Source organism: Caloenas nicobarica, chromosome 2 (assembly GCF_036013445.1).
Source record: "Caloenas nicobarica isolate bCalNic1 chromosome 2, bCalNic1.hap1, whole genome shotgun sequence".
Taxonomy (NCBI): Eukaryota; Metazoa; Chordata; class Aves; order Columbiformes; family Columbidae; genus Caloenas; species Caloenas nicobarica.
In genome coordinates this window covers 38,576,267-38,598,969 of record NC_088246.1, presented here as the reverse complement: position 1 = coordinate 38,598,969, position 22,703 = coordinate 38,576,267, and the positions used below count along the sequence as shown (strand labels likewise).

General features: G+C 42.9%; 1 protein-coding gene across 1 annotated transcript in view; it reads left to right on the top strand.

The window, feature by feature from the left end:
* TBC1D5 (TBC1 domain family member 5) overlaps positions 1–3,814 on the top strand; it is a 326,232-nt gene extending 322,418 nt beyond the window's left edge. The window contains exon 24 of the mRNA XM_065628207.1: positions 3,282–3,814. Coding sequence (XP_065484279.1) covers positions 3,282–3,305 — 24 coding nt within the window. The 3' untranslated portion in view covers positions 3,306–3,814. The remainder of the gene's footprint in view (positions 1–3,281) is intronic.
* The last annotated feature ends 18,889 nt before the right edge of the window (positions 3,815–22,703 follow it).

The window sequence follows — 22,703 nt, the reverse complement described above, 5'->3', positions numbered from 1 at the left end:
AAATTTTGCATAATCCTTTACAGGAAGTAAAAAAATATATATATACATACAAAACATTTAAAATTCATCGATGTCTTTCGTTTCATGACATTTTAAAATTCCTTTATCAAATCACTGATTTTTGAATGAAGGAGACCTTAAAATCTACACTAGGAGGGTGAGCCTGTGCTGTGGGATGTTCCTTAGGAACAGAGCCAGGCCAGTTTAATATTGAAACGTAAAATTTAGAGTGGGACTCGCAGCTTACACCCTCACAGCTAGGATGGGTGTTTTAAGGTGCTGGCTGCTGGATGTCAAAGATTTCTGTCCTGAAAAACCTCACTCTTGTAGGAGAGCCAATGAGCAGTATGGTCAGGGATGGTTCATACACTGATGCAAACAGAGGTGTCTGTTCATTGTCCTTTGTCGTGCTTGGTTGTCCGTCTGTATTGTGGAGGATGCTGCACTAATATCAAAACCATTAGCTGTGTGATTGGCATTCACCATATTTTGGATGAAAGAACATTAGTTTAACCAAGGTTTTTAGCATTGTGCTGGGCACTCTCAAACCTTATCACACATGCGGAGCTGCTGTTGGGGAGGTAAATCCTCACTTTCAGAGCCTGCAGCACACACCTGACTGGTCAACACAGACCCAGCCTTTTTGGATCAGATCTGTCCTGGGTGCAAACCATCACACTTCTGACCCCAGCCATCACAGAAGCTTATCGCGATCAAGGTATATTTCTCTTGCACCCAGGGTCTGCTGGCCTGGATAACCATGTGCATCAATGGTTCATTGCCAGGCTTGGGGTGGCAGTGCAAGCCAGCAAGTCAAGGTAATGCAAACACTCAAGAAACAATTCCTCACAGCAGCCACCGAGGGGATTTTTTTAATTGACTTTTTGATAAAAGGATCTGTTAAAATTTGCGAGCTTTAAAAAAATTGACAGAAGGTTAAGTTCATTAAGAGCATTTCGCACACCAGCTACATTGCTGCACTGGTGACTTAGGTAACCTGGCTGCTGGGGAGAGCCTCCTCTCCCCTCCTGCTCAATTGAAATAGTTCTGTGCTAGCATTTGTTCATTTCTGCTGATGGCAGGTGTGTCTTTCTGATTTAGGAGACAAGATGTCTCTCTAAGAAAAGATGTGAGTCCTTGTCCCATCCAGGGTCGTTGGAAATGCTCCCTGCAGACACAGCCCCCAAGCACTCCTTGGTCTTCAAAAACACTGGGCACTGCCCGCACTTTTGACTTTGGGGTCCAGACAGTTGTGTGTAAAACGTGTTAAAAGTGTTTTTACACCTCTGCTGCGAGCAGTTTACCACAGATCCTCCCCATCAGCTCCCGCCACAGCTGCTAACGGTGTTCAGTCACGTAGCAAAACCCAGCGAGGACGGCAGCAGCAGCTGCTTCTTGGAAGTCATCGCCTCAGTTCAAGGAAAGTCTAGCAGAGGAATCACAAGCCACTGGGTGTCTCCGTGACGGGGAGGGAGAGGACAGGACACCTGCCAGCATGTGGCCTCACCAAGACCACTAGCAGCGTGTGGACAGCACAGACCTGGCCCTTGGCCGCTTTGCAGCTGCTGCATTGATTTTGGGGGATCCACGGTGCGCTTGGCAGCCGCCCCACAGCACGCTCCCCGCCAGGGCTCCTTCCCGTTCTCTGCTCCCCAGCCTCAGCATTATGGATCACTATTTCAGGGCTGCTGTGCTGGTAGTGGCGAGTTTGCAAAGTCTTTCAGCATGAACAAGCACTGAGCCTCATACAGGCTGATGTATTTTAATTTTTGTTCATCCATGTGTCCTCCAGTTAGGCGACATCTGGGGGGAAATGTTTCTGTTTTGCTTGTAATCAGCTTCTTGCTGACAGTCTTCACAGAGTTGTTCTTGGGACTTGAACTCAGAAAGATCCTTGCACCTTTTGGGAGTGGGAGGAAGGGCTGGTGTTCTTCTCTCTTTCAAATCCAGGAAAGTGTTGGGTTTTTTTCTTTCTTTTAAATGTGCAGTGACCCACCTTCTGGCAAGGGGCACGTGGCCTCTCAGGCGCTGCTCTGCACCATTGGTGGTGGCCGTGGGTCACAGATGCACCACAGAGCCCTGCTCCTGTGGGGACATGTGGTACCAGGGTCTTGGTAACCTGAGCGTGAAGAACCCCATTACCAAAGGTCCTCTGCAGAGCAGCGTGTGGGCCAGGCACGGCCCTGCGGCCTGCAAATGCCCAACAGCTGAGTGAGTCTGCGCTGACCTGAATCAGCATTCAAAATAGATCTCAAGATGCAAGACTGGGGACGGGAAAGGCTAAGCATGAGCTCATAGCCACTGCTGACTTCTGCATTTGAATAATTTTTTTTTTTTTAAACAGTAAACAAAACATTAATATCTGATCAGATTACTGGTAAACCCAAGTCCGTGTTTTAGCACCATAAGTACTGTTGCATTCAGTTTTCCTGAATTTCCTTATTTTACATTTCGTATCACTTAATGAAAGTGGTTATGAGATTTCACTGAAAATGCTTGTGCAATATTGATTAGGAGGATATTTTTAGGAATGTTTGTTAACTAGAACACATATTCTGTGTCGTAAAAAATACTTTTCTTCTAAAAAAAATTACAGATTTTCTTGTGATTTTGTGGCCTGCCTTCTCAGCTAAAAATTGAAGAGGAGTTTTTCAAAGTAAAGGTGTGGGAGCGAAGAAGAAACTAACTGTACCATGGTAATGAGGGGAGAATGAGAAAGCGATGTGAAGACTGTTGACTCTAGTTGCCTCGAAACAGATTTACAAACAGCTCAACGAATAAATTTAAATACACATGAATAACAAATGCCTTAGTCACATTAGGCTTTAATGAAGTGTTTATGAAATAGCAGCTTTGCAGCACTATCCCTTCAGGAGTAATTTACTAAGACGGATCTGATAGTACATTCTCGTTTTACTTTGACTACTATATAGGCTGCTTAGGAAGCAAGACGAGGATAGCATAAGCATCATTGCTTCAGGATTAACACTCAATTGGAGAAAGAAAGTTAGACATTCCCCTGTAGTATCTGTGCTTTGCCAGATGCTACTTTACCTGCAGTAAATGAACAGAGGACATGAAAGTCAATAGTAGAGCCTACATAGAGCTCGGACTTTCACATGGCTCTTGGTAAGAGCAGTGTGAGAAACTGGGGCTGCCAGGAGGATTCAGCTCATAACAAATGAAAACTGCCAAGCACTTATCCTTTAATCAACGCAAGGCAAAGCACTTCCTTTCCTGCCCCACTTTGGACACTTGCCCATGCTGTTTGTCTTCCTCAGGTGACCTGTGACTGGGAAGTCTGAGATTCTCCAAGGGCAAACACTGCACTCTCTGCTACAGTCTCTACAGTCATTATGGAAATGGGGAATATGCTGTGCTCCCATCCCAGCTCTGTCAAGGTCTACCAGCTACCCAAGTGTCATACAGAGAATCAAGGACTCAGATACTTCTGTTTTGATGTAGAAGGCCAATGCAACAACTCGTCAGCAAGCTAGAAGTCCTGACAGACAGCAGTGGGCAGCACCGAGGAAGAGCAGGACCTGGTTGCTCTCTGGTTTGGTTGTGACCCCATGTGTTCCACAAGGGTAGAGTGGGCTGGTGGGTGGGATGCTGATTTGGGACCAGATGGAGTTAACATCTCAATGGGTCCGGTGCCTAAATACCACTGAACTGGATATTTGGATGTAATAGTTGATGTGTTTTGCTGCTTCTGACAATACTGCTGGCAGCTTTGAAAGTCTTGTCTTAGCTCTTCTATATGCCATTTTCCAAGCTCTGGAGATTATAATTATATCTTTTCACTAATATTGCGTAATGAATGTGTGAAAAAATGTATCCTCTGCTGCTAAGGTCATATGGAGACCCTGCTTTACTTCAGATTGATAGTTGGAGCGGGTTTATTGATTATGGCATTTCTGAGGACTATAAACTTAGAAACGAAAGAAAATGAGTTGGCTGCAGAGGTAAGTTTAAAGGTACTATCGATATATCACTAATGTCACATACTTATTTGTAGAAACTCTGCAAAAAAAAGCTGCAATGGCTTGTATGCTGAGAGCGTACCTGCTATTCTCCACTTGGATTTTCTACAGAATTCAAGATTACGGCCATGTTTGAACAACAGCCTGGATCAAATAGGTACATGCAACAAAAGTAATCAGATGAGACAGCGTTTGCTATATCTAAAGTTGCTGTCCTGACAAATCATTCTGTGACTGCAATAACTCTCTGGGCATGGAAATATTGACTGACAGATGCATGACTTCTTCTGAATTATCACTTAGCTACATGCACTAAAGCAGAGAATATAGAGTGCCTTTTCTTTGTCAATGACTGGAAAAGTAATTCATGCTTGTTTTGAACATTCATGTGGTTTTTAACAATAAAGGCTGGACGAGCTTTATGCTTTCTTTAAGGAGTAAATCCAGCACAGAGTAAAAAGGGTGTTGGATACGTCAGCCTCTGCACTGTTACGTGCCAATTTAGCCAATATCATGTAGTACAATCTCTCTGCAGCATGAGAGAATGAAAGAATTTAGAGCAGGTTCTTTTCCTGAGAGTCTTTCACACAGTACAGCTCCAGATCTTTGCAATTCGACCTGTTCTGCAAGAAGAAAGGAGTAATTCTGTGTATATGTGTGGTTTGTTATTTGGGGGTATTTATTATTTTTACATAAAAGTGCTGAACTTTATTTGAATTCATTAGTTCGTTTATTTTGTGGGAGAGGAAGTTTCCTGCAGGAAAAAAAACAAAAACAAAAACAACCAACCAAACAAAAGAAAACCAATAACACAACCCTGAGTTGTAGAAGTCCATGCAGAACAAATATGGTATGCTTTGGTGTTTGAATCTGGAAAACAAGATTTCTCCTTTTAGAAAATCTGAGGAAGGATACCAATGAACTCTTACTTATGGGATAACTTTAAATAATCTTCCTTAGGCTGAAAAGCTCTAACATTAACCGAGGACCTACTGTCTTTGGGGAGTATAAGCAAGCCTTCATGCAAGGATGAAGGGGTTTTGGACCACGATGACCTGTCTGAGATCAAAAACTAACCCACTCCCAATTGGTTTGAAACATTTTGGCAGTTGCTATATTTTAACTTGTTCCCTTTGTATGTAATGAAAAACTTCACTAAAACAACAAATAACTAGCTTGCAATGTTTATCTGTCCTTAAATGAAATATTAGCATTGTGGTATTTGACAGTCATCATAACAGAGAGGACCGTTCCTTCAGCTCTTAAGTACCTTTAAAAAGCAAATCCCTCAGTGTGCCTCCGATACAGTAAGATGCAAAGTTACTGCCAGATGGTTGACATTGCCAAACTGATCTTTTACGATGATCTTCACCTGCCAATTGCTGGGTTAAAAACAGCTTCCCATCCCTCTATATCTGAGCATCTTAGGTAGAGACATCCCTAATGAACCTCCCAATCTCCATCTCAACCATCTTCCTATGGCAAAAGACATAACTCAGAAAATGGCACAGCTATTACTCTGCTGGAACTGATTTTCATTTATTTTGGGGAGGGGAACAAATGGCAGGACTCTCTTTATGATGGAGAAGGATTTTACCAACATTGTTAGAACTGTTCTTAGAGAATAGAACTGTGTCCAAGAGCTCACTGGAAAGCACACCCTAAAGACCAGAGCTGGAGCTCACCTCACACCTGGAGATCTGTTTTGGAGCTAAGAACTATAAATATGGAATAACAGTTAACATGCTGTTTTCCCCAGTTCTTTTCTACTTTTGTTGGGTTTGTTGTCATTAGTGTGTTTCTTACAAAGTACCAAATTTCATTACTAAGGATATGAAACCCTTGCCTTTCAGATAGTATGGTAAATAACATAGATCAGGGTACTTTCAGGGGAGAAAAGAAGTGACCTGTTGAAAGTGTCCTTGTTGATACATTAATACTAAAAAGTATGTCCTTCAGGAAGTTAAGAGATGTCATTCTTGCATGTTATCTTTCTGTATTTCCTGTGAGGCTCAGCATCTTGGTTGGAGTAAACAAGGGTACACCCAGACTGCTGCTGCAGGTTATTATGAGTTGAAATAGCAGGTAGTTCACGTTATTTGTGTATAAAGTTTCGGTTCCTTAATAGAGTACTAAATCTTGAAACTAGGCTTATACACCTCTGTGGTACTTGGGAACGATGCATGTTTCTCTAGGAAAGGTTTCTTAAGCAAATACAGATCTTTATGCTTTGATTATAAATTCTGTACATTGAATAATTTATGTTCACCAGGATTCTCAAATAAAAACAGTGAAAATGCAAATAATTCTTGTTCCTTTTCATAAGAAAGCTTCTAAGAGCATATAAATATTTTGTTAGAAGCTCCATTTCAGCTAACAGACCTCCAGAAATTAGGGCACTGAGCTGTAAACTTCGCATCCTGTTTTTTCCGTAATACCATCTGGGGAAGATAATAGAATCTAGGCTTTGCTGTCTTTCCATAGATCATATGCAAGATAATGGTGCAAGCTAAAATGCTATCACTTGCTTTGTTGTGTTGAGACTGTCACCATTTGTGTGAAGACTGAACTTCATATTAATCTCTGAACCGTGCTGGCTTTTTTCTTTTTTCTTTTTTTTTCTTTTTTAAAGCAGCAGTTTGGATTTAAAAGCTTGAGGTTCTGGCTGCCTGAGGCTGCCAGGGTCTCTGGGTCCCCTCGCAGTGGCCATATCTCAGCCGACGCCTCACGAAAAGATGCTACACTCACTCACAGCCCTGGCAGGAGAAACACAGGCAGGAAACCTTGACTCTGGACTTTCTTCTTGCCAAACATTGCAGCCATATCAACACCACTGAGTATTTTAGATCCTTTGTAAATCTTGTGTGTTATATTGATAAATAAGGAAATTTCCTCTAGACTCTCCTCAAACTACTGACGTACACAAGCCAAGGAACTGCATGTTTCACAGCCTCTGCAATACAGTCGTTGCAGCGTTGTTACAGGAAGAGGAGACTTATCGATGCTCTTTTTGCAACAAAGGATTCAGATGTTGCACAGAGGAAATAGCAAACCCATCAGTATTGTTACCTAATTCTCCACCCTTCTGAAAAGAAAATAAACTTCTGGGTTTTTTCAAAATGCAGCAAGGGGATAGTTCGTGATTTCCTTCTTCGTCTGTGTTTTCAGAAGACGACTCCCATGTGGTTACTGCTAAGGAGTCAAGTTTTCCTTTTTACATTTAATGTAACGGGAATAATATTAATGGGGTTTGAGTTTTTGTTTGCTCATTAAGCAGTCAGCAGGAGCTCACTTAATGGAGCACAAACCCACAGTTGTTACACTGTCACTTAATTATTCAGCACCAACATCGCTGCATCTTCACAGCAGGCATCCTCACAACTCAGAAAGGGGCGCATTTCCCTTCAGCTTTGTACATCTCGGCAAAAATAGGATAACAGGAGTGGCCAGAGGCAGCACTGGGATGGATTGATCCTGCCGTACTTACCGCATACAACCTTTTATGCAAACCAGGTCTCGGTGCAGAGCGTGAGCCACGGGAAGTTATTGTGAAACAGGGCAGCCACAAGGACGAGTAATCAGAGGAAAGGAGCTGGCAGTAAAAATGTCACATTGCTGTACAACCGTACTCAATTAGATATTTTTAGGTTGTTTAACAGATAGAGAGGGAGGGAGGGCTAGGTGTTTTTCAATGATAAAAAAGGTGTTCAGGTAGATTTTCTGAAGTCTCAATTCTTTTGACACTGCACAGGTAAAACACATTCGAACACCATGAAGCTGCTGTTTTTCCATGAATTAGTTTATAGTATAGCCTTCTATGGAGTCCTTGGGGAATTAGCTGTTTCTGGAGTCTTTCCCAAACAAAAACCTGTTAAATGACTAAACAACACAAACCAGATTATCCTACCTCTCTGCAAAGAAGTGGTACAGCGGGGTGCTGTTTTCCAACAAAATCTTTGAGTTTTTATTCTCATTATGGAGTTTGGATCACCTTTCAAATGTGGTATAGCAAAGGACAGAGGCCATGTGGTGTAAAATCTTATCAGAGTCTCTTCATACAAGAACTACGCTGCCAAAGCCAGTCATTGTTCAGGTGGTAAAACTGGGGTCCTTGTGGATCAGGATGGGAGTCATTGGTGCTCAGCTTTGCAAGGCTGCACTCCAGCTCACTACAGATAATGTGGAAAAGAAGCAAAGAGTCAGGAATAGTCTGCACAAGGTTTTTTATTGTTGTTGTTCTGTGCAGAAGAATATGTTCTCTCAAGGTTTTCTCATGGGAAAAGAAAAATCTCTTTGGGCAGAATCATGTTTTATGGAAGTGGTTGGCAGATTTGCTCAGCAGCACATGCCTGTAGACAAGTGATTGCTTGTAATATAAGGGAACAACTTTCACAGAAAGTCCTGAACACACAGCTTTCAAGCATCTTATGTTCAGTGTTAAGAATACAACATAACACGGGAATTTGTACTCACCATAGCAAGATGGAGACCCGTGAAGTTTCTGGCAATGACTTTACAAACTATATTGCTGTGTCACTCTGAGGCTCAGAGATTATTTTAAAGGGTGATATGCAAAGGCAGAAATGATTTTGTTGTATTGACTTTATCAAGGTGCCTACATTTGTGTTCAGTTTATGGATCTGGGTTCAGGAACTTGCAGCCACAAAGTGATCTGTTCACCCCATTCCCTTCTTATTTACCTTTGTGTCCATCATTTTCTTATTGCAGTTGGCAAGGCAACACAGAGGTCATTGCAGTTGCTGTAATTCAAAACTTTGGTTTGTTTAGCAGAAATTACTCATTTTCTTTTGCTTGAAAATTGTCTGAGAAGAGAAACCTACGAATGTGGGGTAAAATACAGACAAACTACTGGTAACACATGAGGCTTGAGAAAATGGCTCTGGTGACTCATGGAATACTAATGTCTCAGAAGAGTGACCTGTAGATATGGTTCAAAACTTACCTACTTGAGAGGCTACTGTCTGATAGGATTTCACTAACTGAGTTTTTTGGATCTTTTGGGTGTTTCGAGTATACTGTAGAAATCTTTGAGTGTCTTATTACAGAGCAGGAACACATAAGATGTACATCAGATCTCTGATATATTACTGTATAATCTGCATATTACTTCCACGGACCTTGTACTTAAACTCATGGACTTTTCATGAGGAAAATGTCCTCTGTATGCCATGCAGGTGAGGCAGCAGGTCTGGCAGAAGCCAAGCAGCAGCAGGAGCCCTCCAGTCTGGTGCATGCACCAGCTTTCTTTACAGAGGTGCCTTCATTGCAAGTTTAACTTAGATGATTGTCATTTGGGTGTAAGCACCTGGAGTAGCTAAATTCAGCTGTAAGGAACTGCACTGTAAAACTAGTCGACTCTGGCATCGTATTCAGTCTTTGGGGCCTTAAGGCACTCTGCAGCCACAGTATCATCTTCTTAACATCGCATCGCTCGAAGTCATCCTGTGACTTCTTTCCCCCTCCTGCAATGTTGCTTTTTTCTTTTTATTAATCAAATTGTCCAGCCACGTAGGAAAGCATGATCTTAATTCAATTATTTATTCAATAAACAGCTTCTGTCTATAGATTTGTTCCAGTGCGGGGTGGGGGAGAAACCAACACCTATAAACAGCTAAGGATGGTCATGACTTGTACTACCAGCTGGCATCAAAGCAAATCTATTTTTGAGAAAAGTGGGAGGTGCCTGATAAATCCAAGACATACTTGGCAGCCCCTGTGGCCAGCCATGCATTACCTTGAGAAGACTGAGTAGCTACAGCAGCAGGCGGGTTTGATAGCTGCATGCTTCTGCTCCATGGAGGCCGGCTTTCTCGAATAGCATGTGTTAGTGGTCCCATCGCAGAACACACAGAGACAGAGGACATGTCTGCTTGGAGGAGGACAGGCAAATGCCAGTTCTGAGTTGTTTACCTCCTCTGGTACTACTGGTGATCAAGTAAGTTTTCAAGTGCCACTCACGGAAATTTGCCCTGCAGCTGTCTCTGTGGCTGGTCCATGCATAGCAAAGATTGCCAAGGTTTAAGTAAAGGAGTAGTAGATACTCCAGACTGCACAGCTATCAGGGGAACTCAGCCAGTAGGTCTTCTGCCACTCTTCCAAATGTACCTGCTTACACCATAGAGAGATTACTATTCACCCATCATGGCAGCCTTCACAGGAGAAGGTTTGTTACACGTTGGGGTTTTTTTTTTATGGTAGCTGCTACTGTGCAGGAGTTAGTATGTGTTACCGGTGAATGGGGAAACAGCTACTTTGAGAGCAGCGTTTTAATAATGAAAGTGCAGAAGTGACACCAGGAGTGGTATTTTTCTGACTTTTAAGTTTCCCACAATGAGCAGAATCCCCATATGTGTTACACTTTCTATTTTGTAACATCACTCTGCCTCCCACCTGAAAACTGGACTTCTTATGCTCCTTCAGTTTGTCCTGCTCTGCTGTCAGTCAGATTTGTGACTTACCGCCTTTTAGGGCTGTGACCAGTGTTTCCTGATTGTGCATTAACCCAAGCTATTTTATGCATTATTTGACAGCATTGAGATGAAACAATTAACTGTAAGTTGATTGCAAATGTAACAACCCTGCTTTGCAACTCCTCTGCCTTGGGAATTAATCTGCTGCTTTAACTTGATACAGAGAAAGCCTTGTCTTCATTGCTTACACCTGGCTAATTGAGCTCTTGTCATCTTTGTTGCAAATGAGACTTCTGCATGCAGGAGCTGTAGTCTCAAGAGCACTGTTAATCATCTTAAAGCGGCCCTTTTACTGTAGGCCCAGAGTAGCGGAGATTGATCAAGAAACTGAGGGGATGAAAACAATCCATCTGCCAGGTGTGCCTGCAGCCAGTGCATAAAAGAGGAAGGAAAAAAACCTCTTTCTCTGGATTAATATTTACCGATACTAAATGCTTAAAGAAAATTAATGTAGCTAGTTAAAATGTTCAAATATTAATTCTTTCCCCCATATGGATGTGTTTGCCTCTAAAATACCCCAGTCACTTGAAACAGGGACCTCCAGGAAGGTGCCTCTCATCTCCTGTAGCATGAGGAGGTGCCACCCCACTCTGATCTTCTCACGGCTTCCCTGTACTTTGTGCCTCTAATTTATTCCTGAGAGGCTGAGGCTAATGAGGGAGTGATAATTATGTGCTGACTGCCTTTATTAACCTTCAGTGACCTACTCCTGTTGCTAGGCTGGCAGGGCCCCCCCCTCCCCACATTACAGGGAGGTTACAGAGGTGCTGCTGGTGCCCCAGGGGGTGTCTGAAGTCTCACATATGAGTGCAGCCACCTGTGCTCCCTGTTGATCTAACACGTGTAAAACGTAAAATTAACATGATGAAGGCAGTTGGGGGCAGGTTAATGTGAAGCTGGAGACAAGATTTTTCTGTCCCTGTTCTTTTATTTTACTGTTGGTTTACCATGATCCTTTAAAAGGTTTTTATCTGCTGCACAGTGATGCTTCTGAACAGTGCTGCTACTGTTCTTGCAGAAAACTATGATGTGTTTCTTCAGGGTATTTAATTTTGGCACAGGAACCTTGTGTATGGCAAGTTATAGAGCTATTACTAGCAGGAGCTCTGTGGTCACGTCCTCTGCACTTCAAGAGAATCTGGACTAAATCCCACAAGAAATGTAGGAGCTGCTTTCCAAATAGGTATGGCTAGAATGGAGAAGCAAGGACCTGCCAGCGGGCTGGTGCTTCCCCCTCCAGCAGAGAGTGGACAGGCAAATGTAAGCCTTTTCTTCCCCCTCTCCCCACCAAAGGATGCCCTTCCCAGTCCACTGGCAAGGGGCTGGTACCGATTTTTGCCCTGAGGAGGAAGAATACAGTGAAGAATACCAGAACTAGCTTCTCCTCTCTCACAATAGTATCCTTGAGACTGCAAGCCAAGCAATGGCAAGCAGTCATGTTCACACTCCTAGAACAATGTGGATGTGCAATAACATGGGATAATTTAAATTATGTCCTTGGCTGTGCCATTGTCCTGGTTTTGTTAGTAGACGGTGACAGCCATTCAGGATTTTACGGATTCTTTACATTCCTAAATTCTCTCTCCAATCTTTCCAAAATGTAATTAGTAAAGTTTAGCAAGTGTGCCTGCAACATAAGAGAAAGCAAATATGAAACAAGTGACAAATGCTTCCCTCGCTGGCTGGCATGGCATGCTGTATAGCCATAATGTACTGCCTCTGTTGAGCAGTATAGAAGAATACTTGCGTTCTACTGATGAATTATCTTTGGATACATAAAATGGTTTCATTTAAGTCTTCTTATGTGGTTGGCTGGATTAACCATAATTCACCAATCTTGTCCACACCATCCCATCTTTTTCTGCTCCAAAGCAGCACCCAAATAAGAGTCTGAGCAAACTCTAAGTATCTCAGCAAAGGATGCTAACTTACTTTTATGCCTTGGCACAGAAAAAGAAAAGTTTTATCTTCAAGCAGGACCTCACTTCCAGGAGGGTTTGTGAATGAGTGTATGATAATTCATTCTGGCTCTTTGTTTCTTCCCTTCATTCTGATATTCACATTTTTATTTTCATAAATGCAGGAATGCACAAAGTCAACTTAGCTGTCTCTTTGTGGAATAGACTTCTTCTGAAAAGGATAGCAAAAAAAATAAAGGCAACCTGAAGCTCCTTGCATAACACAGCCTCTCCCTCCCCACTCCAAAACCCCAAGCTACTAATTTTGTTAAGCCATGAGGCACAGAGAAAAGAAATAAGATCAAGGTATTTAGGCAGGGAACTTGAAGAAAACAGAGACTAAAAAAGGAATGAATAACTCAGTTTACTCTTATTTAAGCAACATTGGCAGAAGTCCTTTGAGTGACCTCCACAAAGCTTTGCTGAGGCATCCTTTTGTACTATTCTGTAAGATTAAAGCTAACTTCCACAGCTTTAAATCTCCTCTTTCATAGATGCCATATGCTGTCATTCTTGATATGTACAAAAGAGAGCTGATTAGAGAGCCACCTTGGAGGAATTACTTTACTGAGTCATCCAGTTTTGGAGATACATAAAATTGTTGCTGTTTTCTGGGCATTTCTCCTGAATGAACTGATTAGGTTGAAAGTGTCATTGGTTTTTATTGCCCGCAGAACCAGCCATCGCCACTAGCGAGAAGACAGAGAAGAAATGCTGCGGGCAGCTATTTTAACAGTACTTTACCAAAGACATTATGCAGGATTTGTCTGGCACTGAATCACTGGCTTGTGTAAACACCAGATGTAAGTGAAATGCAGCGTCTTAACTAAAATGCTGTGTTTGGGGCAGTGAAAACAGCATATTATTAAAGCTAATGCTACTGTTATGTACCTGTAGCATCCCCATTGTCCCCCAACCTGTGCCAGGGGCTGCTCTCGCACCCAGACGCCGCTGGTCCTGTGCCATGACAGGGTGCTGCTGAGGCCCCTGTGCGTGCCTTGCCCTTGGGCTGGGCTCAGAGGCCATGTTTCCTGATGTCCATAGAGATCAGGCCTTGCAGTTCAATGCCCTGAAGAAGGGCCTGGGCACCAGCAGCGTCTCTCTTCTCACCCTAGTGCCTGCACATCTGTCCTTGGGGCTGTGTACTGGCTCCAGGCTCCCCAGGGAGACGCACGGACAGGGCCTTATTCTGGCCAGAGGGAAGATGCGGCCATGGCCTGCTGGGATGAGTGCGGAGGAAGAAGGGCATCCTGCAAAGCATTTAAACTACAGGGACACAGCCCCTGGGGTCGGCGCCTGCCGTTCTGTCCTCCAATGGCTGCCAAGAAAATTCACAAATAAACGCAGGGAAATGGCAGGAAGCTGTTGTCACAGGGCCCTTGCCTTCCCAACCCAGTCTCCTCCCCACCACTGCTGTCCCAAGTCTCCGGGAGGGCCACGCATTGTGTGTCCAGGTGAGTGCAGGACATGGGTCCATGCAGGAAAGCTCTTGCTGGGTGGCCCAAGGAGCTGGAGGTTGGTGTCTCTCCTGAAGGTGTTGCTTGGGGCACCTCCCCACAGCCCTCCACAAGCATGCATCTAATGGAGGTGCACGCAATCAGAGGTAGTCATTCAGGGTGTTGAACAGCAAAGCATTTAGGTGGTAGGTGACCACTGTGAAATCAACAGGGCTTTGTAGGTGTTTACGGTAAACATAGCCATGGGGTACGAAGAGGAGTTATATATATGTATATACACACACAGTGTATACCTCATGAAGCTTTTCATAATCTCACAGAAATCACGTGCCTGAACTAGAACTGGACCTGCTCTTGCAAGACCTTCCTTCGGATTTTGTTCCTGGAAGGGCAACAAAACATTTGCTGTTCTGCCTTCCGGCTCTGGGAAGAACCGTGTTGTAAAAACACTCCTTATGGTTCTGCAGAAGAAAGAGGGTGATGAAAGCCACATGCAAAGAGCAACTGGTGACAGTAACATACTGTACATTTGCTGTGATGAGGGGATCCAAGATTGTCAAGAAGGGCTGCTGGTGTATCTACACAGGGTGGCCAACCGGCCAACAGCAGAATAAACTGTACTACATGTCGGAGTGGATCCTTTGGACGAGCCTCGTTGGACGGAAAGAGTCGGCCAGAGTAATGACAGCGTGCCAATATGGGTTAAATTGTTCTCCTTTATTAACCGCAACAACAGAACATACATAAAACTTTTTCCTAAGCACGCGCTAAACATACGACAATGATTGGCTACAATACGCTGATCACGCGTCCCACCCCCATATGCTATTGGCGATCAGCCGCTGTCCACGCGCCGTGACGTTCCATGTCTCTGCTGGTAGAGGACGACAAGCGGCAGCCCAAGCCTAAACCGCGGCCATGTCAAGCCCTGGATTGTTCACCGCACATACACCATGCTCTCTCTCTCCTAAAAGATTATCCACAACTACAGAGTCAAAGGCTGCACTAGTAATAATCATTTTACAAACAAACATATAAATACATTAGGTGTATTCAAGTGCAAAGGCTGGTGCTACAAGGGTTAGGCAGTGCAGAGCCAGCGATGCAGTGGGGGGCTACTTGGTCTCCCCTTGCAGCAGCCAGATGTGGGTCCTCATCTCATAGTGGAGGAGGAAGAGCAGCACTTCGTGCTCAGTCTGATGCTGCTTCATCCACAAAGTGGTGCAGCAACTGAGGACAACATCTGAAGTTCTCCGATGTTGTTCTCATACGACAAAAATAATTCAATTAGCTGACAGAACAAATGTGACTTAGAGGTACACAGTGCTAAAATGTGTTCCTTCTCAGTTAAAGCACATGGTTATGGAAAGTCATTAACTCTGCTGCAGAAGAGCTGTAAGTATCTTGATGCTTTATTAATCCCATGACAAAATGCGAGGTATCTGTTTAAGTTCCCAGCTTTACTTAAGCCATCTGGGGTCTGCACAAGCCATCTGATAACAGGTTTGCACCACTGATCTGTTAAATGAACTTCATTAACCTCCTATTCTGTAACAGTGAGTGGCTTTATGCAGCTTTCTCTTTCTATCATGCAGTTCACTGAATTACCCAATATCCGAGGAAACCACTGTTCTCTGAGGCTGGAAATGGCTGGAGAGTACAGTTTTCATCACAGTGATCTCGAGTCTGAACCCTTTAAATTAATCCCTTGTTCCTTCTGGCCTCTTTAAGAGGGAAAGGTTTGCAACTTTCTTTTTTATTACTGTGGCACCACATAGCAAGGAATGAACTAGCTTTTCCATTACAAAGCACTTTTTCATTTCTCAGCATGCTGAAACCTGGCACACAATGCTAACACAAGATGCAGGAAGTTTTTTTAGCAGCTTAAAGCGAATTAAGCTTTCTTTGAGTTTTGGGAGCAAAGAGGGTTGTTTGTTTCTGAGGGGAAAAACTGGGTGGTTTTAGCTGGAGCCTGGCAAAACAGTGTATATAGAGAGCCAGGAAAGCCAGGTTGTTTTGCTGGCTCTAAATATACTCTTTCCCCTTACTCTGACTAAGATTTTATTTTTAAAAACAGACAAGATTCCAGCAATCTCTTAGTTCTTGCTTTAAGTTCCCTCTTTCGTTCATGTACTACGTTTGACTTTTTTTGTTTTCCTTAGTTTGCTTTGCCAGTTCGATGCTGAATACAGCCAACCCATGTCCTAGATTCATCGGCACAGGAAGGGATCACTCCTGTTCCCACCACAAGCAGCCTCTTAAGGTCACCCTTAGCACAGCACCTTTTGCTCGATGTGATCCCAAACAACGTAGATCTAATCCCTCCATGATTTCACAGGGAATACAAAGAAGGCTCATATTGGTCTTGCAGTAATTTTCCCAAAACATATATGTTCATGTCCTGTGAAGTAGTATCAATATAATAAGGATCTAGAGTGATTATTTCCAAGCTCATTTCCCTTCTTAGATCCATCAGAGATGTAGCTCTCATTCCCCAAAGAGGGAGTGAGTTTTTCTCTCCTCAATCACTTCTGCCGAGAAAATGTCAATAATGCCGTTGCTAATATCATATGCTTTATGGTCAGTTGCCTCTGTTTTATTTGTAAACTATTCCGAGATGCCTGAGAAAGTCCAAAATACCCTCCAGCCATGAGCTGTGCTTGAGGAAAACTGATTGAGTGAATTCAAGTCATTAGAGGAAGTAAACAGTGTTAAGCAAGATATATGAGTGTATAAACCTTCACTGCTGCTTTGTCCATTTGAAGATCACAGTGTAACACAGATCTATGATCTCTAGTTGAATTTTGACTTAAATTGGTTGGTGACTGTGCGTCAAATGTTATTTTCTTACAAAAATGATATGTTACACGGAACTGGGTTTTTTAAATTAATGTACATCTAGTTCCCTTTAAATCACATGCAGGATCAGCAGAAGCATGGATTTTTTTGCTTTTCTAACACCAATGGTGCTGCCATTTTTGTGCTGCCTCCTCATAAAGGCAAAATTGTCTGTGTGCCTATATCTGTGCAGTGAGCATAATGAACATGGTATTAATTTAGGTACACTCTTAAAAACTAAACTAAGACAAAACCCAAATGGAAAAATATTAAAAATAAACATCCCTTCTCTCTAAAACCAGAACATGGAAAAAAGTCACCCTTCAGTAAGGTTAATCCTTTGTGTTCCTTGGAGCCTGTAGACCTCAGAGCAATCTGCCAGGGGGAGTTTTCATCAATATGTGCTTCATCCTCATTTAACAGTGGGAGGAAGCTGATACAACCCATCTGTTTCATCTTTGAGGTACAGAGCTTAGGAAGCTGATTTGCCACGCGTAATTTGATGCGCTGAATGACAATGTCAGGAAGGGAGCTCAGGTCTCGTGTGTGCACCGCTCTGCACTCGCTGGCTCAGGTCAAAGCAGCCCCTTTCCTTTGGTGCATCGGTTACAGACAAATAGCTTCATAAATAGCCCAGCAGCACTTGTGCGCTGATCAGCACATCATTCAATCCCTCAAAAAAAAAAAAGTAATGCTGAGTATAGTTACAGTTATAGGTAGTGTAAATGTCCCACAGCAGAAATAATGTCCGGCGCACAACTTGCACTCCCATTTTTCAGTCCCAAAGACTTTACGCTTCAGTCTAGTTTTTTTAACTGATGGTACCATGTTTGCTACATGAAGAGCCTCTTGTGATATCACTTCTGAGTCCTGTCAGTAGTTCTCGTACCACTAAAACCACACTGAACACACAACAGCGATATTTTTTCCCCCTCCTAATTTTTCTGAGCAGACATTGCTTTCGATGCAAAGACAAAGCTCTCGGTTGTGGCCATAGTATAGAAGTCGCATCGTGCCACTGCTTCTCTTGATGGCACAATCACCTTTGCTGGGACACTTTCTCTATATGAGCATCCTGATGTGTGCACCTGTGGGAGAACTTTGAATACTGCAAAGATGGTGAAAGTAAAGATTTGAATAAAACCTCCAACACCCCTATAAAGCTGTGTTCTCATTTTAATAAAAACTGTACTTCTCTTCCTTCATTACACAAAGCAACTTCGTGGCTCCAAGAGCCAAGGACAGAAACTCAATGGAGTAAAAAATGCTGTAATTGTATGATACAGGGAATGGAATACATTGAGAGTCCATAGCAGTGGCAAATTCCATTTAAGAAATGAAGAAGAAACCACAGTATGTTTTTGTGGCTGTATGTTACCCATTGTAGTGTTAAAGGCTCCAGCCAGAGAAAAAAAAATACCATCTTCTGAGTTAAGGTACCTGCTAGAAACTAGTTCAATGGATCCAGGCAGGAGGACTCAAATGGAAAAAAAAATCTCTGCATTCATATTGAAAATTCCCTACATTTATTTTGTCCGAATAGCCCCTGCTTGAGGGGATCCCTGACCACCGGTTTAATACTGACCTGGACTTTTTTTGTTTAACCTTACTTTATCAGTACTGGTGACCTGTGCTTGGAGACATTTTGTAGAGAAGATGCACCACACATATTGTTGGAGTTTTTAACGAACAGTGTCTAAGTGGAGATAGATTAACCGCCTCAGCCACACTGAGAGTGATCCGTAACATCATACAAGAACTTCAAATGCACCAAACACAAAAGCTGCTGAGATATTCCAGGTTTGCTTCTTGTTGAAGCCTGGGGTTTATTGTTATATATTACCTCATGCGAGTTTTGTTTCCCATGTCCTTCCCCAAACCAGCCAGATCCTTGTGCAACAGAGCTGGCGCCCATCCACCCAGGAGAACACGCTCTGCAGCGGACATTCCTCCAAACTGCCGTGGTTAAAGGGTCAGGGCTGAGAAATAAAAGAAAGGCAGAAAGCAGCCGTCTTTGCTACAAACAAGGAGATTCTTCTCACAAAACCAGGAGCTAACAAAGACGAGCTTTTTAGCCGTGAGGACAGGCTGTGCGGGAAGGGAGACAGCGGCGTCTCTGTGGCCGCATCCTCGGGACGCCGTGAGCGGGCAGAGGGAAGGAGCCGAGCCAAGGGAGAGAGGTGAGACCCAGCCACAGCCAGCTGCTACACGCCCTGCTTTCAGAGGAGGTCACCAGGCATCTGAAGCAAAATTAAGCGCTAGAAAATCTCCCACTGGCTGCTGCAGAACCCTCCCTTTACAGAGCCCTCGGAGCTATGGGGAGGACCCACGGGAGTTCGGCTGCTCCGTGGGCAGACCTCTGCCCTGGCTGCATGCAGTCGCCACGAAGCTCACCCAGAGCTTGCTTAGACAGGGGACATCAGCGTCTGGTCATCACTGAGGACTCAGTGGCTCCCTGCAACAGGGACACAGGTACACTCAGTCCTCCCGGGCTTCAGAGCCCACCGAGTACTCTGCAGGCAAAACATTTGGGAATGGTGTTAAAAAAGCCCAAAATATCCTTCCAGGTCCTGCTTATTAAAGCTCTAAAGCTGGCAAGAGTCATCATGATGAGATTTCCACACCTCTTCCTCCAGTTACATTTATCTTCCTGTCAGGTCTTCTTGTATCCAAACAATAACAAATACACCAGCAGTCTAAACCTCATTTCCCCAGCCTGCCTAGGAGCCGCGCCAAGTCCTGTCACTTACCCGATTCAGGTACTGTATTATTTTGCCAAGTTTTCTCCAGACCCCACCAGACACCTTCAAAACCCTCACTTCTCAACCTGCACCATAGCTAGAGAGTAGCTGCTATTCTTAAATGCAAGCTTGTCAAAGCTGAGCACAGCAGGTATTAATAACCAGCTGCTGCTTTTCCTCTCAAGCAAAGCAACAAGAAGCTGCTGAAGATCTGTTTACATGATTCTTAAAAAGCAAAGTTCTTCTTTCTCCCCAGAAGCATTATTGATTTAATTGAAGAACTCCCCCGGGATAGGGGGTTGCTTGCGGAAAGGTTACAGCCTGTTAAGAAAAAATTATCTCCATCAATTGTCAGCTCTTTAACCTAATGATGATAATCTTGAATAGCTTGCTCTACTCCGCAAAATTACATACAGCACTTAATTAGATTAATTAGCAAAATAGAGTTATCATAAAGAGTCTGGCTCTATATTTCACTGCCAGAAAGGAAGGTGGGGAAAAAAATAAAAAGAAGGAAAAAAAGAGTGTGAGTTAGCTTGAATGAGACCTGCCACTCATTAAATAACAGCTGGTAACTGCTGTGTTTTGATTGTTGAAAATTTGTTTTCATGTCTGTTCCAAAATCTGAAAAATGAGCTCAAAAACTTTTTTTTGGGGGGGATGGATACCTGCAATGAATACAACTTAGGATTCCTTGTTGCTGTCCTCCCAAAGGGGTGGATTTCAGTACAATGAATCTATCCTTAAACTGAGCAGAAAGATGCTGTAACAGGAGGTAGCCGAGGCGATGCGGTGGCTATGTCAGGTTTCTCAGCGTCCTAGTACTGTGCAAGCACAAGCATTACCAGTTTCTTCAGAGGAAATCATACTTTAAAAGGAAGAAAAAAAAAAAAGCGCACAAATGGATGGTCTTTGCCAAGCCTGAGACTTGTGAGATTCAACGAATGATGTTTTGTGGGTTTGCATTAGACACCGAAGTGAGTCAATGTTATGTTTCGTATTTCCTGCTAGGGAGCGTTGACACTCACATGATGTTCAGTAACGAAACCCAAGCCCTGGTCTGTGCTTTGTTTACTGAGCGCAAACCGCCGTTTCACGCTGAAGATGACATCTGCTGTTACTGTGTCCATCAGATGTTTCAGAGTTGTACAACACTACTTCAACCAAGTGTTTATAGCTAACGTAGTGGTACCCTTAAGTAAAAAGGCTGGATTTGGATCCCCCTTGTCATGCAGGAATGTTAAAAGAACTGATCAGAAACTTTCTGAACCTTTGACTTTGTTCCTAATTAACCATGGTAAACTGAGAAAGTTCTCAGGACAGAAAAGCCAGAAGACGGGTAGTATTCTAAAGGAGTAAAGAGAGAGGTGGCATGATTCCTGCAGTCCTGGAAAAGAAAGCTTAATACATTACTTACACTAGTCAAAAATGGAAGTGAGAGTGAGAGAAATCAAAGGGTGACGACTTAAAATATTTCAATAAAAAATACTTCACTAAGCAAAATATCAGGTAAGTTTAACTTCTTATTTGGTGAGATTGTAACTTCATAATTTCTTACTGATATTCGGTGTCATGCCTGATATCTTCGATTTAAAATAATTTAAAATGCCTAAAATTAGCTTAATGCTATTCATATGTAATTAACTTTGAATGGGAAGACACCATCCTGAAGAAGCATTTCTAGTGGACTGCCATGTAGTGTCTGATTGGTGCTTTCGATTTCTTTATACTGATCTGAAAAAAAAAAAAATAAGGATACAATTTACAGAGGACACATATGACTGGAGTGTAAATAAAAGGGAGGTGAAGTCATTTATACAGATGGATTTACATCACTCAGCTACATGACAGCATTAAACACATTTAGAAAAGAAGAAATGTGTGACTAGCAATGGGACCCCATGTGATGTATCGCTAGCAGGGATCACATCTCTGTTATTCCTGAAATGCTGTGTATGTTTTCATAGCATAAAGACCAGAATTTATGCTTAGAGGTCAAAAACAATTAACAAGAAAGGCAAAAGAATTACTTGAGGTCTTGACAATGCACTTCAGTGAGATACTTCAAACTGATGCATAATATAGTTCATGTTTCAGCATGATTAGACTACCAGAAAGATTTCTGGTGAATGAGTGAAAGCTCAAGGCAGACAAACTCAAACTAGAAATAAAGTGCAAGTTTTACCATGAGAAAAATTAGCCTTTGAAAAATATAACCTATGAAAATGGTTTCGTTTTTAATTTTCATAATTTTATGGCTCTTAGGAAGGAAGGGATGTGGATATAAAGACCTGCTGCAGGTGAAAGATCTAGGCAGGAGACACTTGGTGAATGAGTGTTTATAACCGGTGTTAGGCAGACTAAATTATCTGAAGTGTTTCCACCTAAATCTCTGAATCCCTCTTTTTCTCATGTGTTGAAACAGTATTTGCCAGAATTTTTCAGTAAAGTGCATCTGAGACCAACTTAAGCCCACACAGTGGCATCCCTCATGCCAAGGAGATGGAGCAGTGATATTTCCTTTGATTTTCTGCAGCGGTAAAGAATTAACAGTGGCTGGTGAGATCATAAATGTAGCTGCGTGGCAACTTTCAGGAAAGGTGGCAGGAGTGTTATAAATAGGAGCAGGCAAACCAACTGAGATAAAGTTGGAAACAACCTCAGCCTGGACCACAGACTAATATTCACACAAAATGTGTGGAGAAATTGGAATATAAATAGCTGTCAGTGACTAAAGGCAGGATGTTTTACATTATTAAAGTACCCCAGGGAGACATCTGATGGTTATTTGCATCATGAGTGGCATTTTCAAAGATGGGGTCTCAGAAGTGTAGCCCAACAAATCTTGATTTTTAGTGGTGCAGCTCTATTTTGAGAATTTTGGTCTAGCAAAATGGGTCTGCCATTCCCAGGAGTGATGGTGACACCCCTGTGGCCCAACTTTTGCTCACCTGGACCTGAGTCCCTTCCAAACAGTGCATGAGATCTGTCACTGAGGTTGGCAGTAGTTCAGTTTTGTTGAAGTGTCCTCAGAGAGGAAATCCATAGCTCTGCCACGGGATAGCCAGAAATAGGTTGTGGTGTACCCCAATAACATGTGACACATAAACCATACAGAGCCTTCCTGCCAGATCCCAGGACAGCAGCACACCTATGCTCAGTCCCACAGACACTTAGTCATACGTTCAGCTGGGCTGAAGAATGCGGTATGGTTTTGAGGTCTACAAATATATAT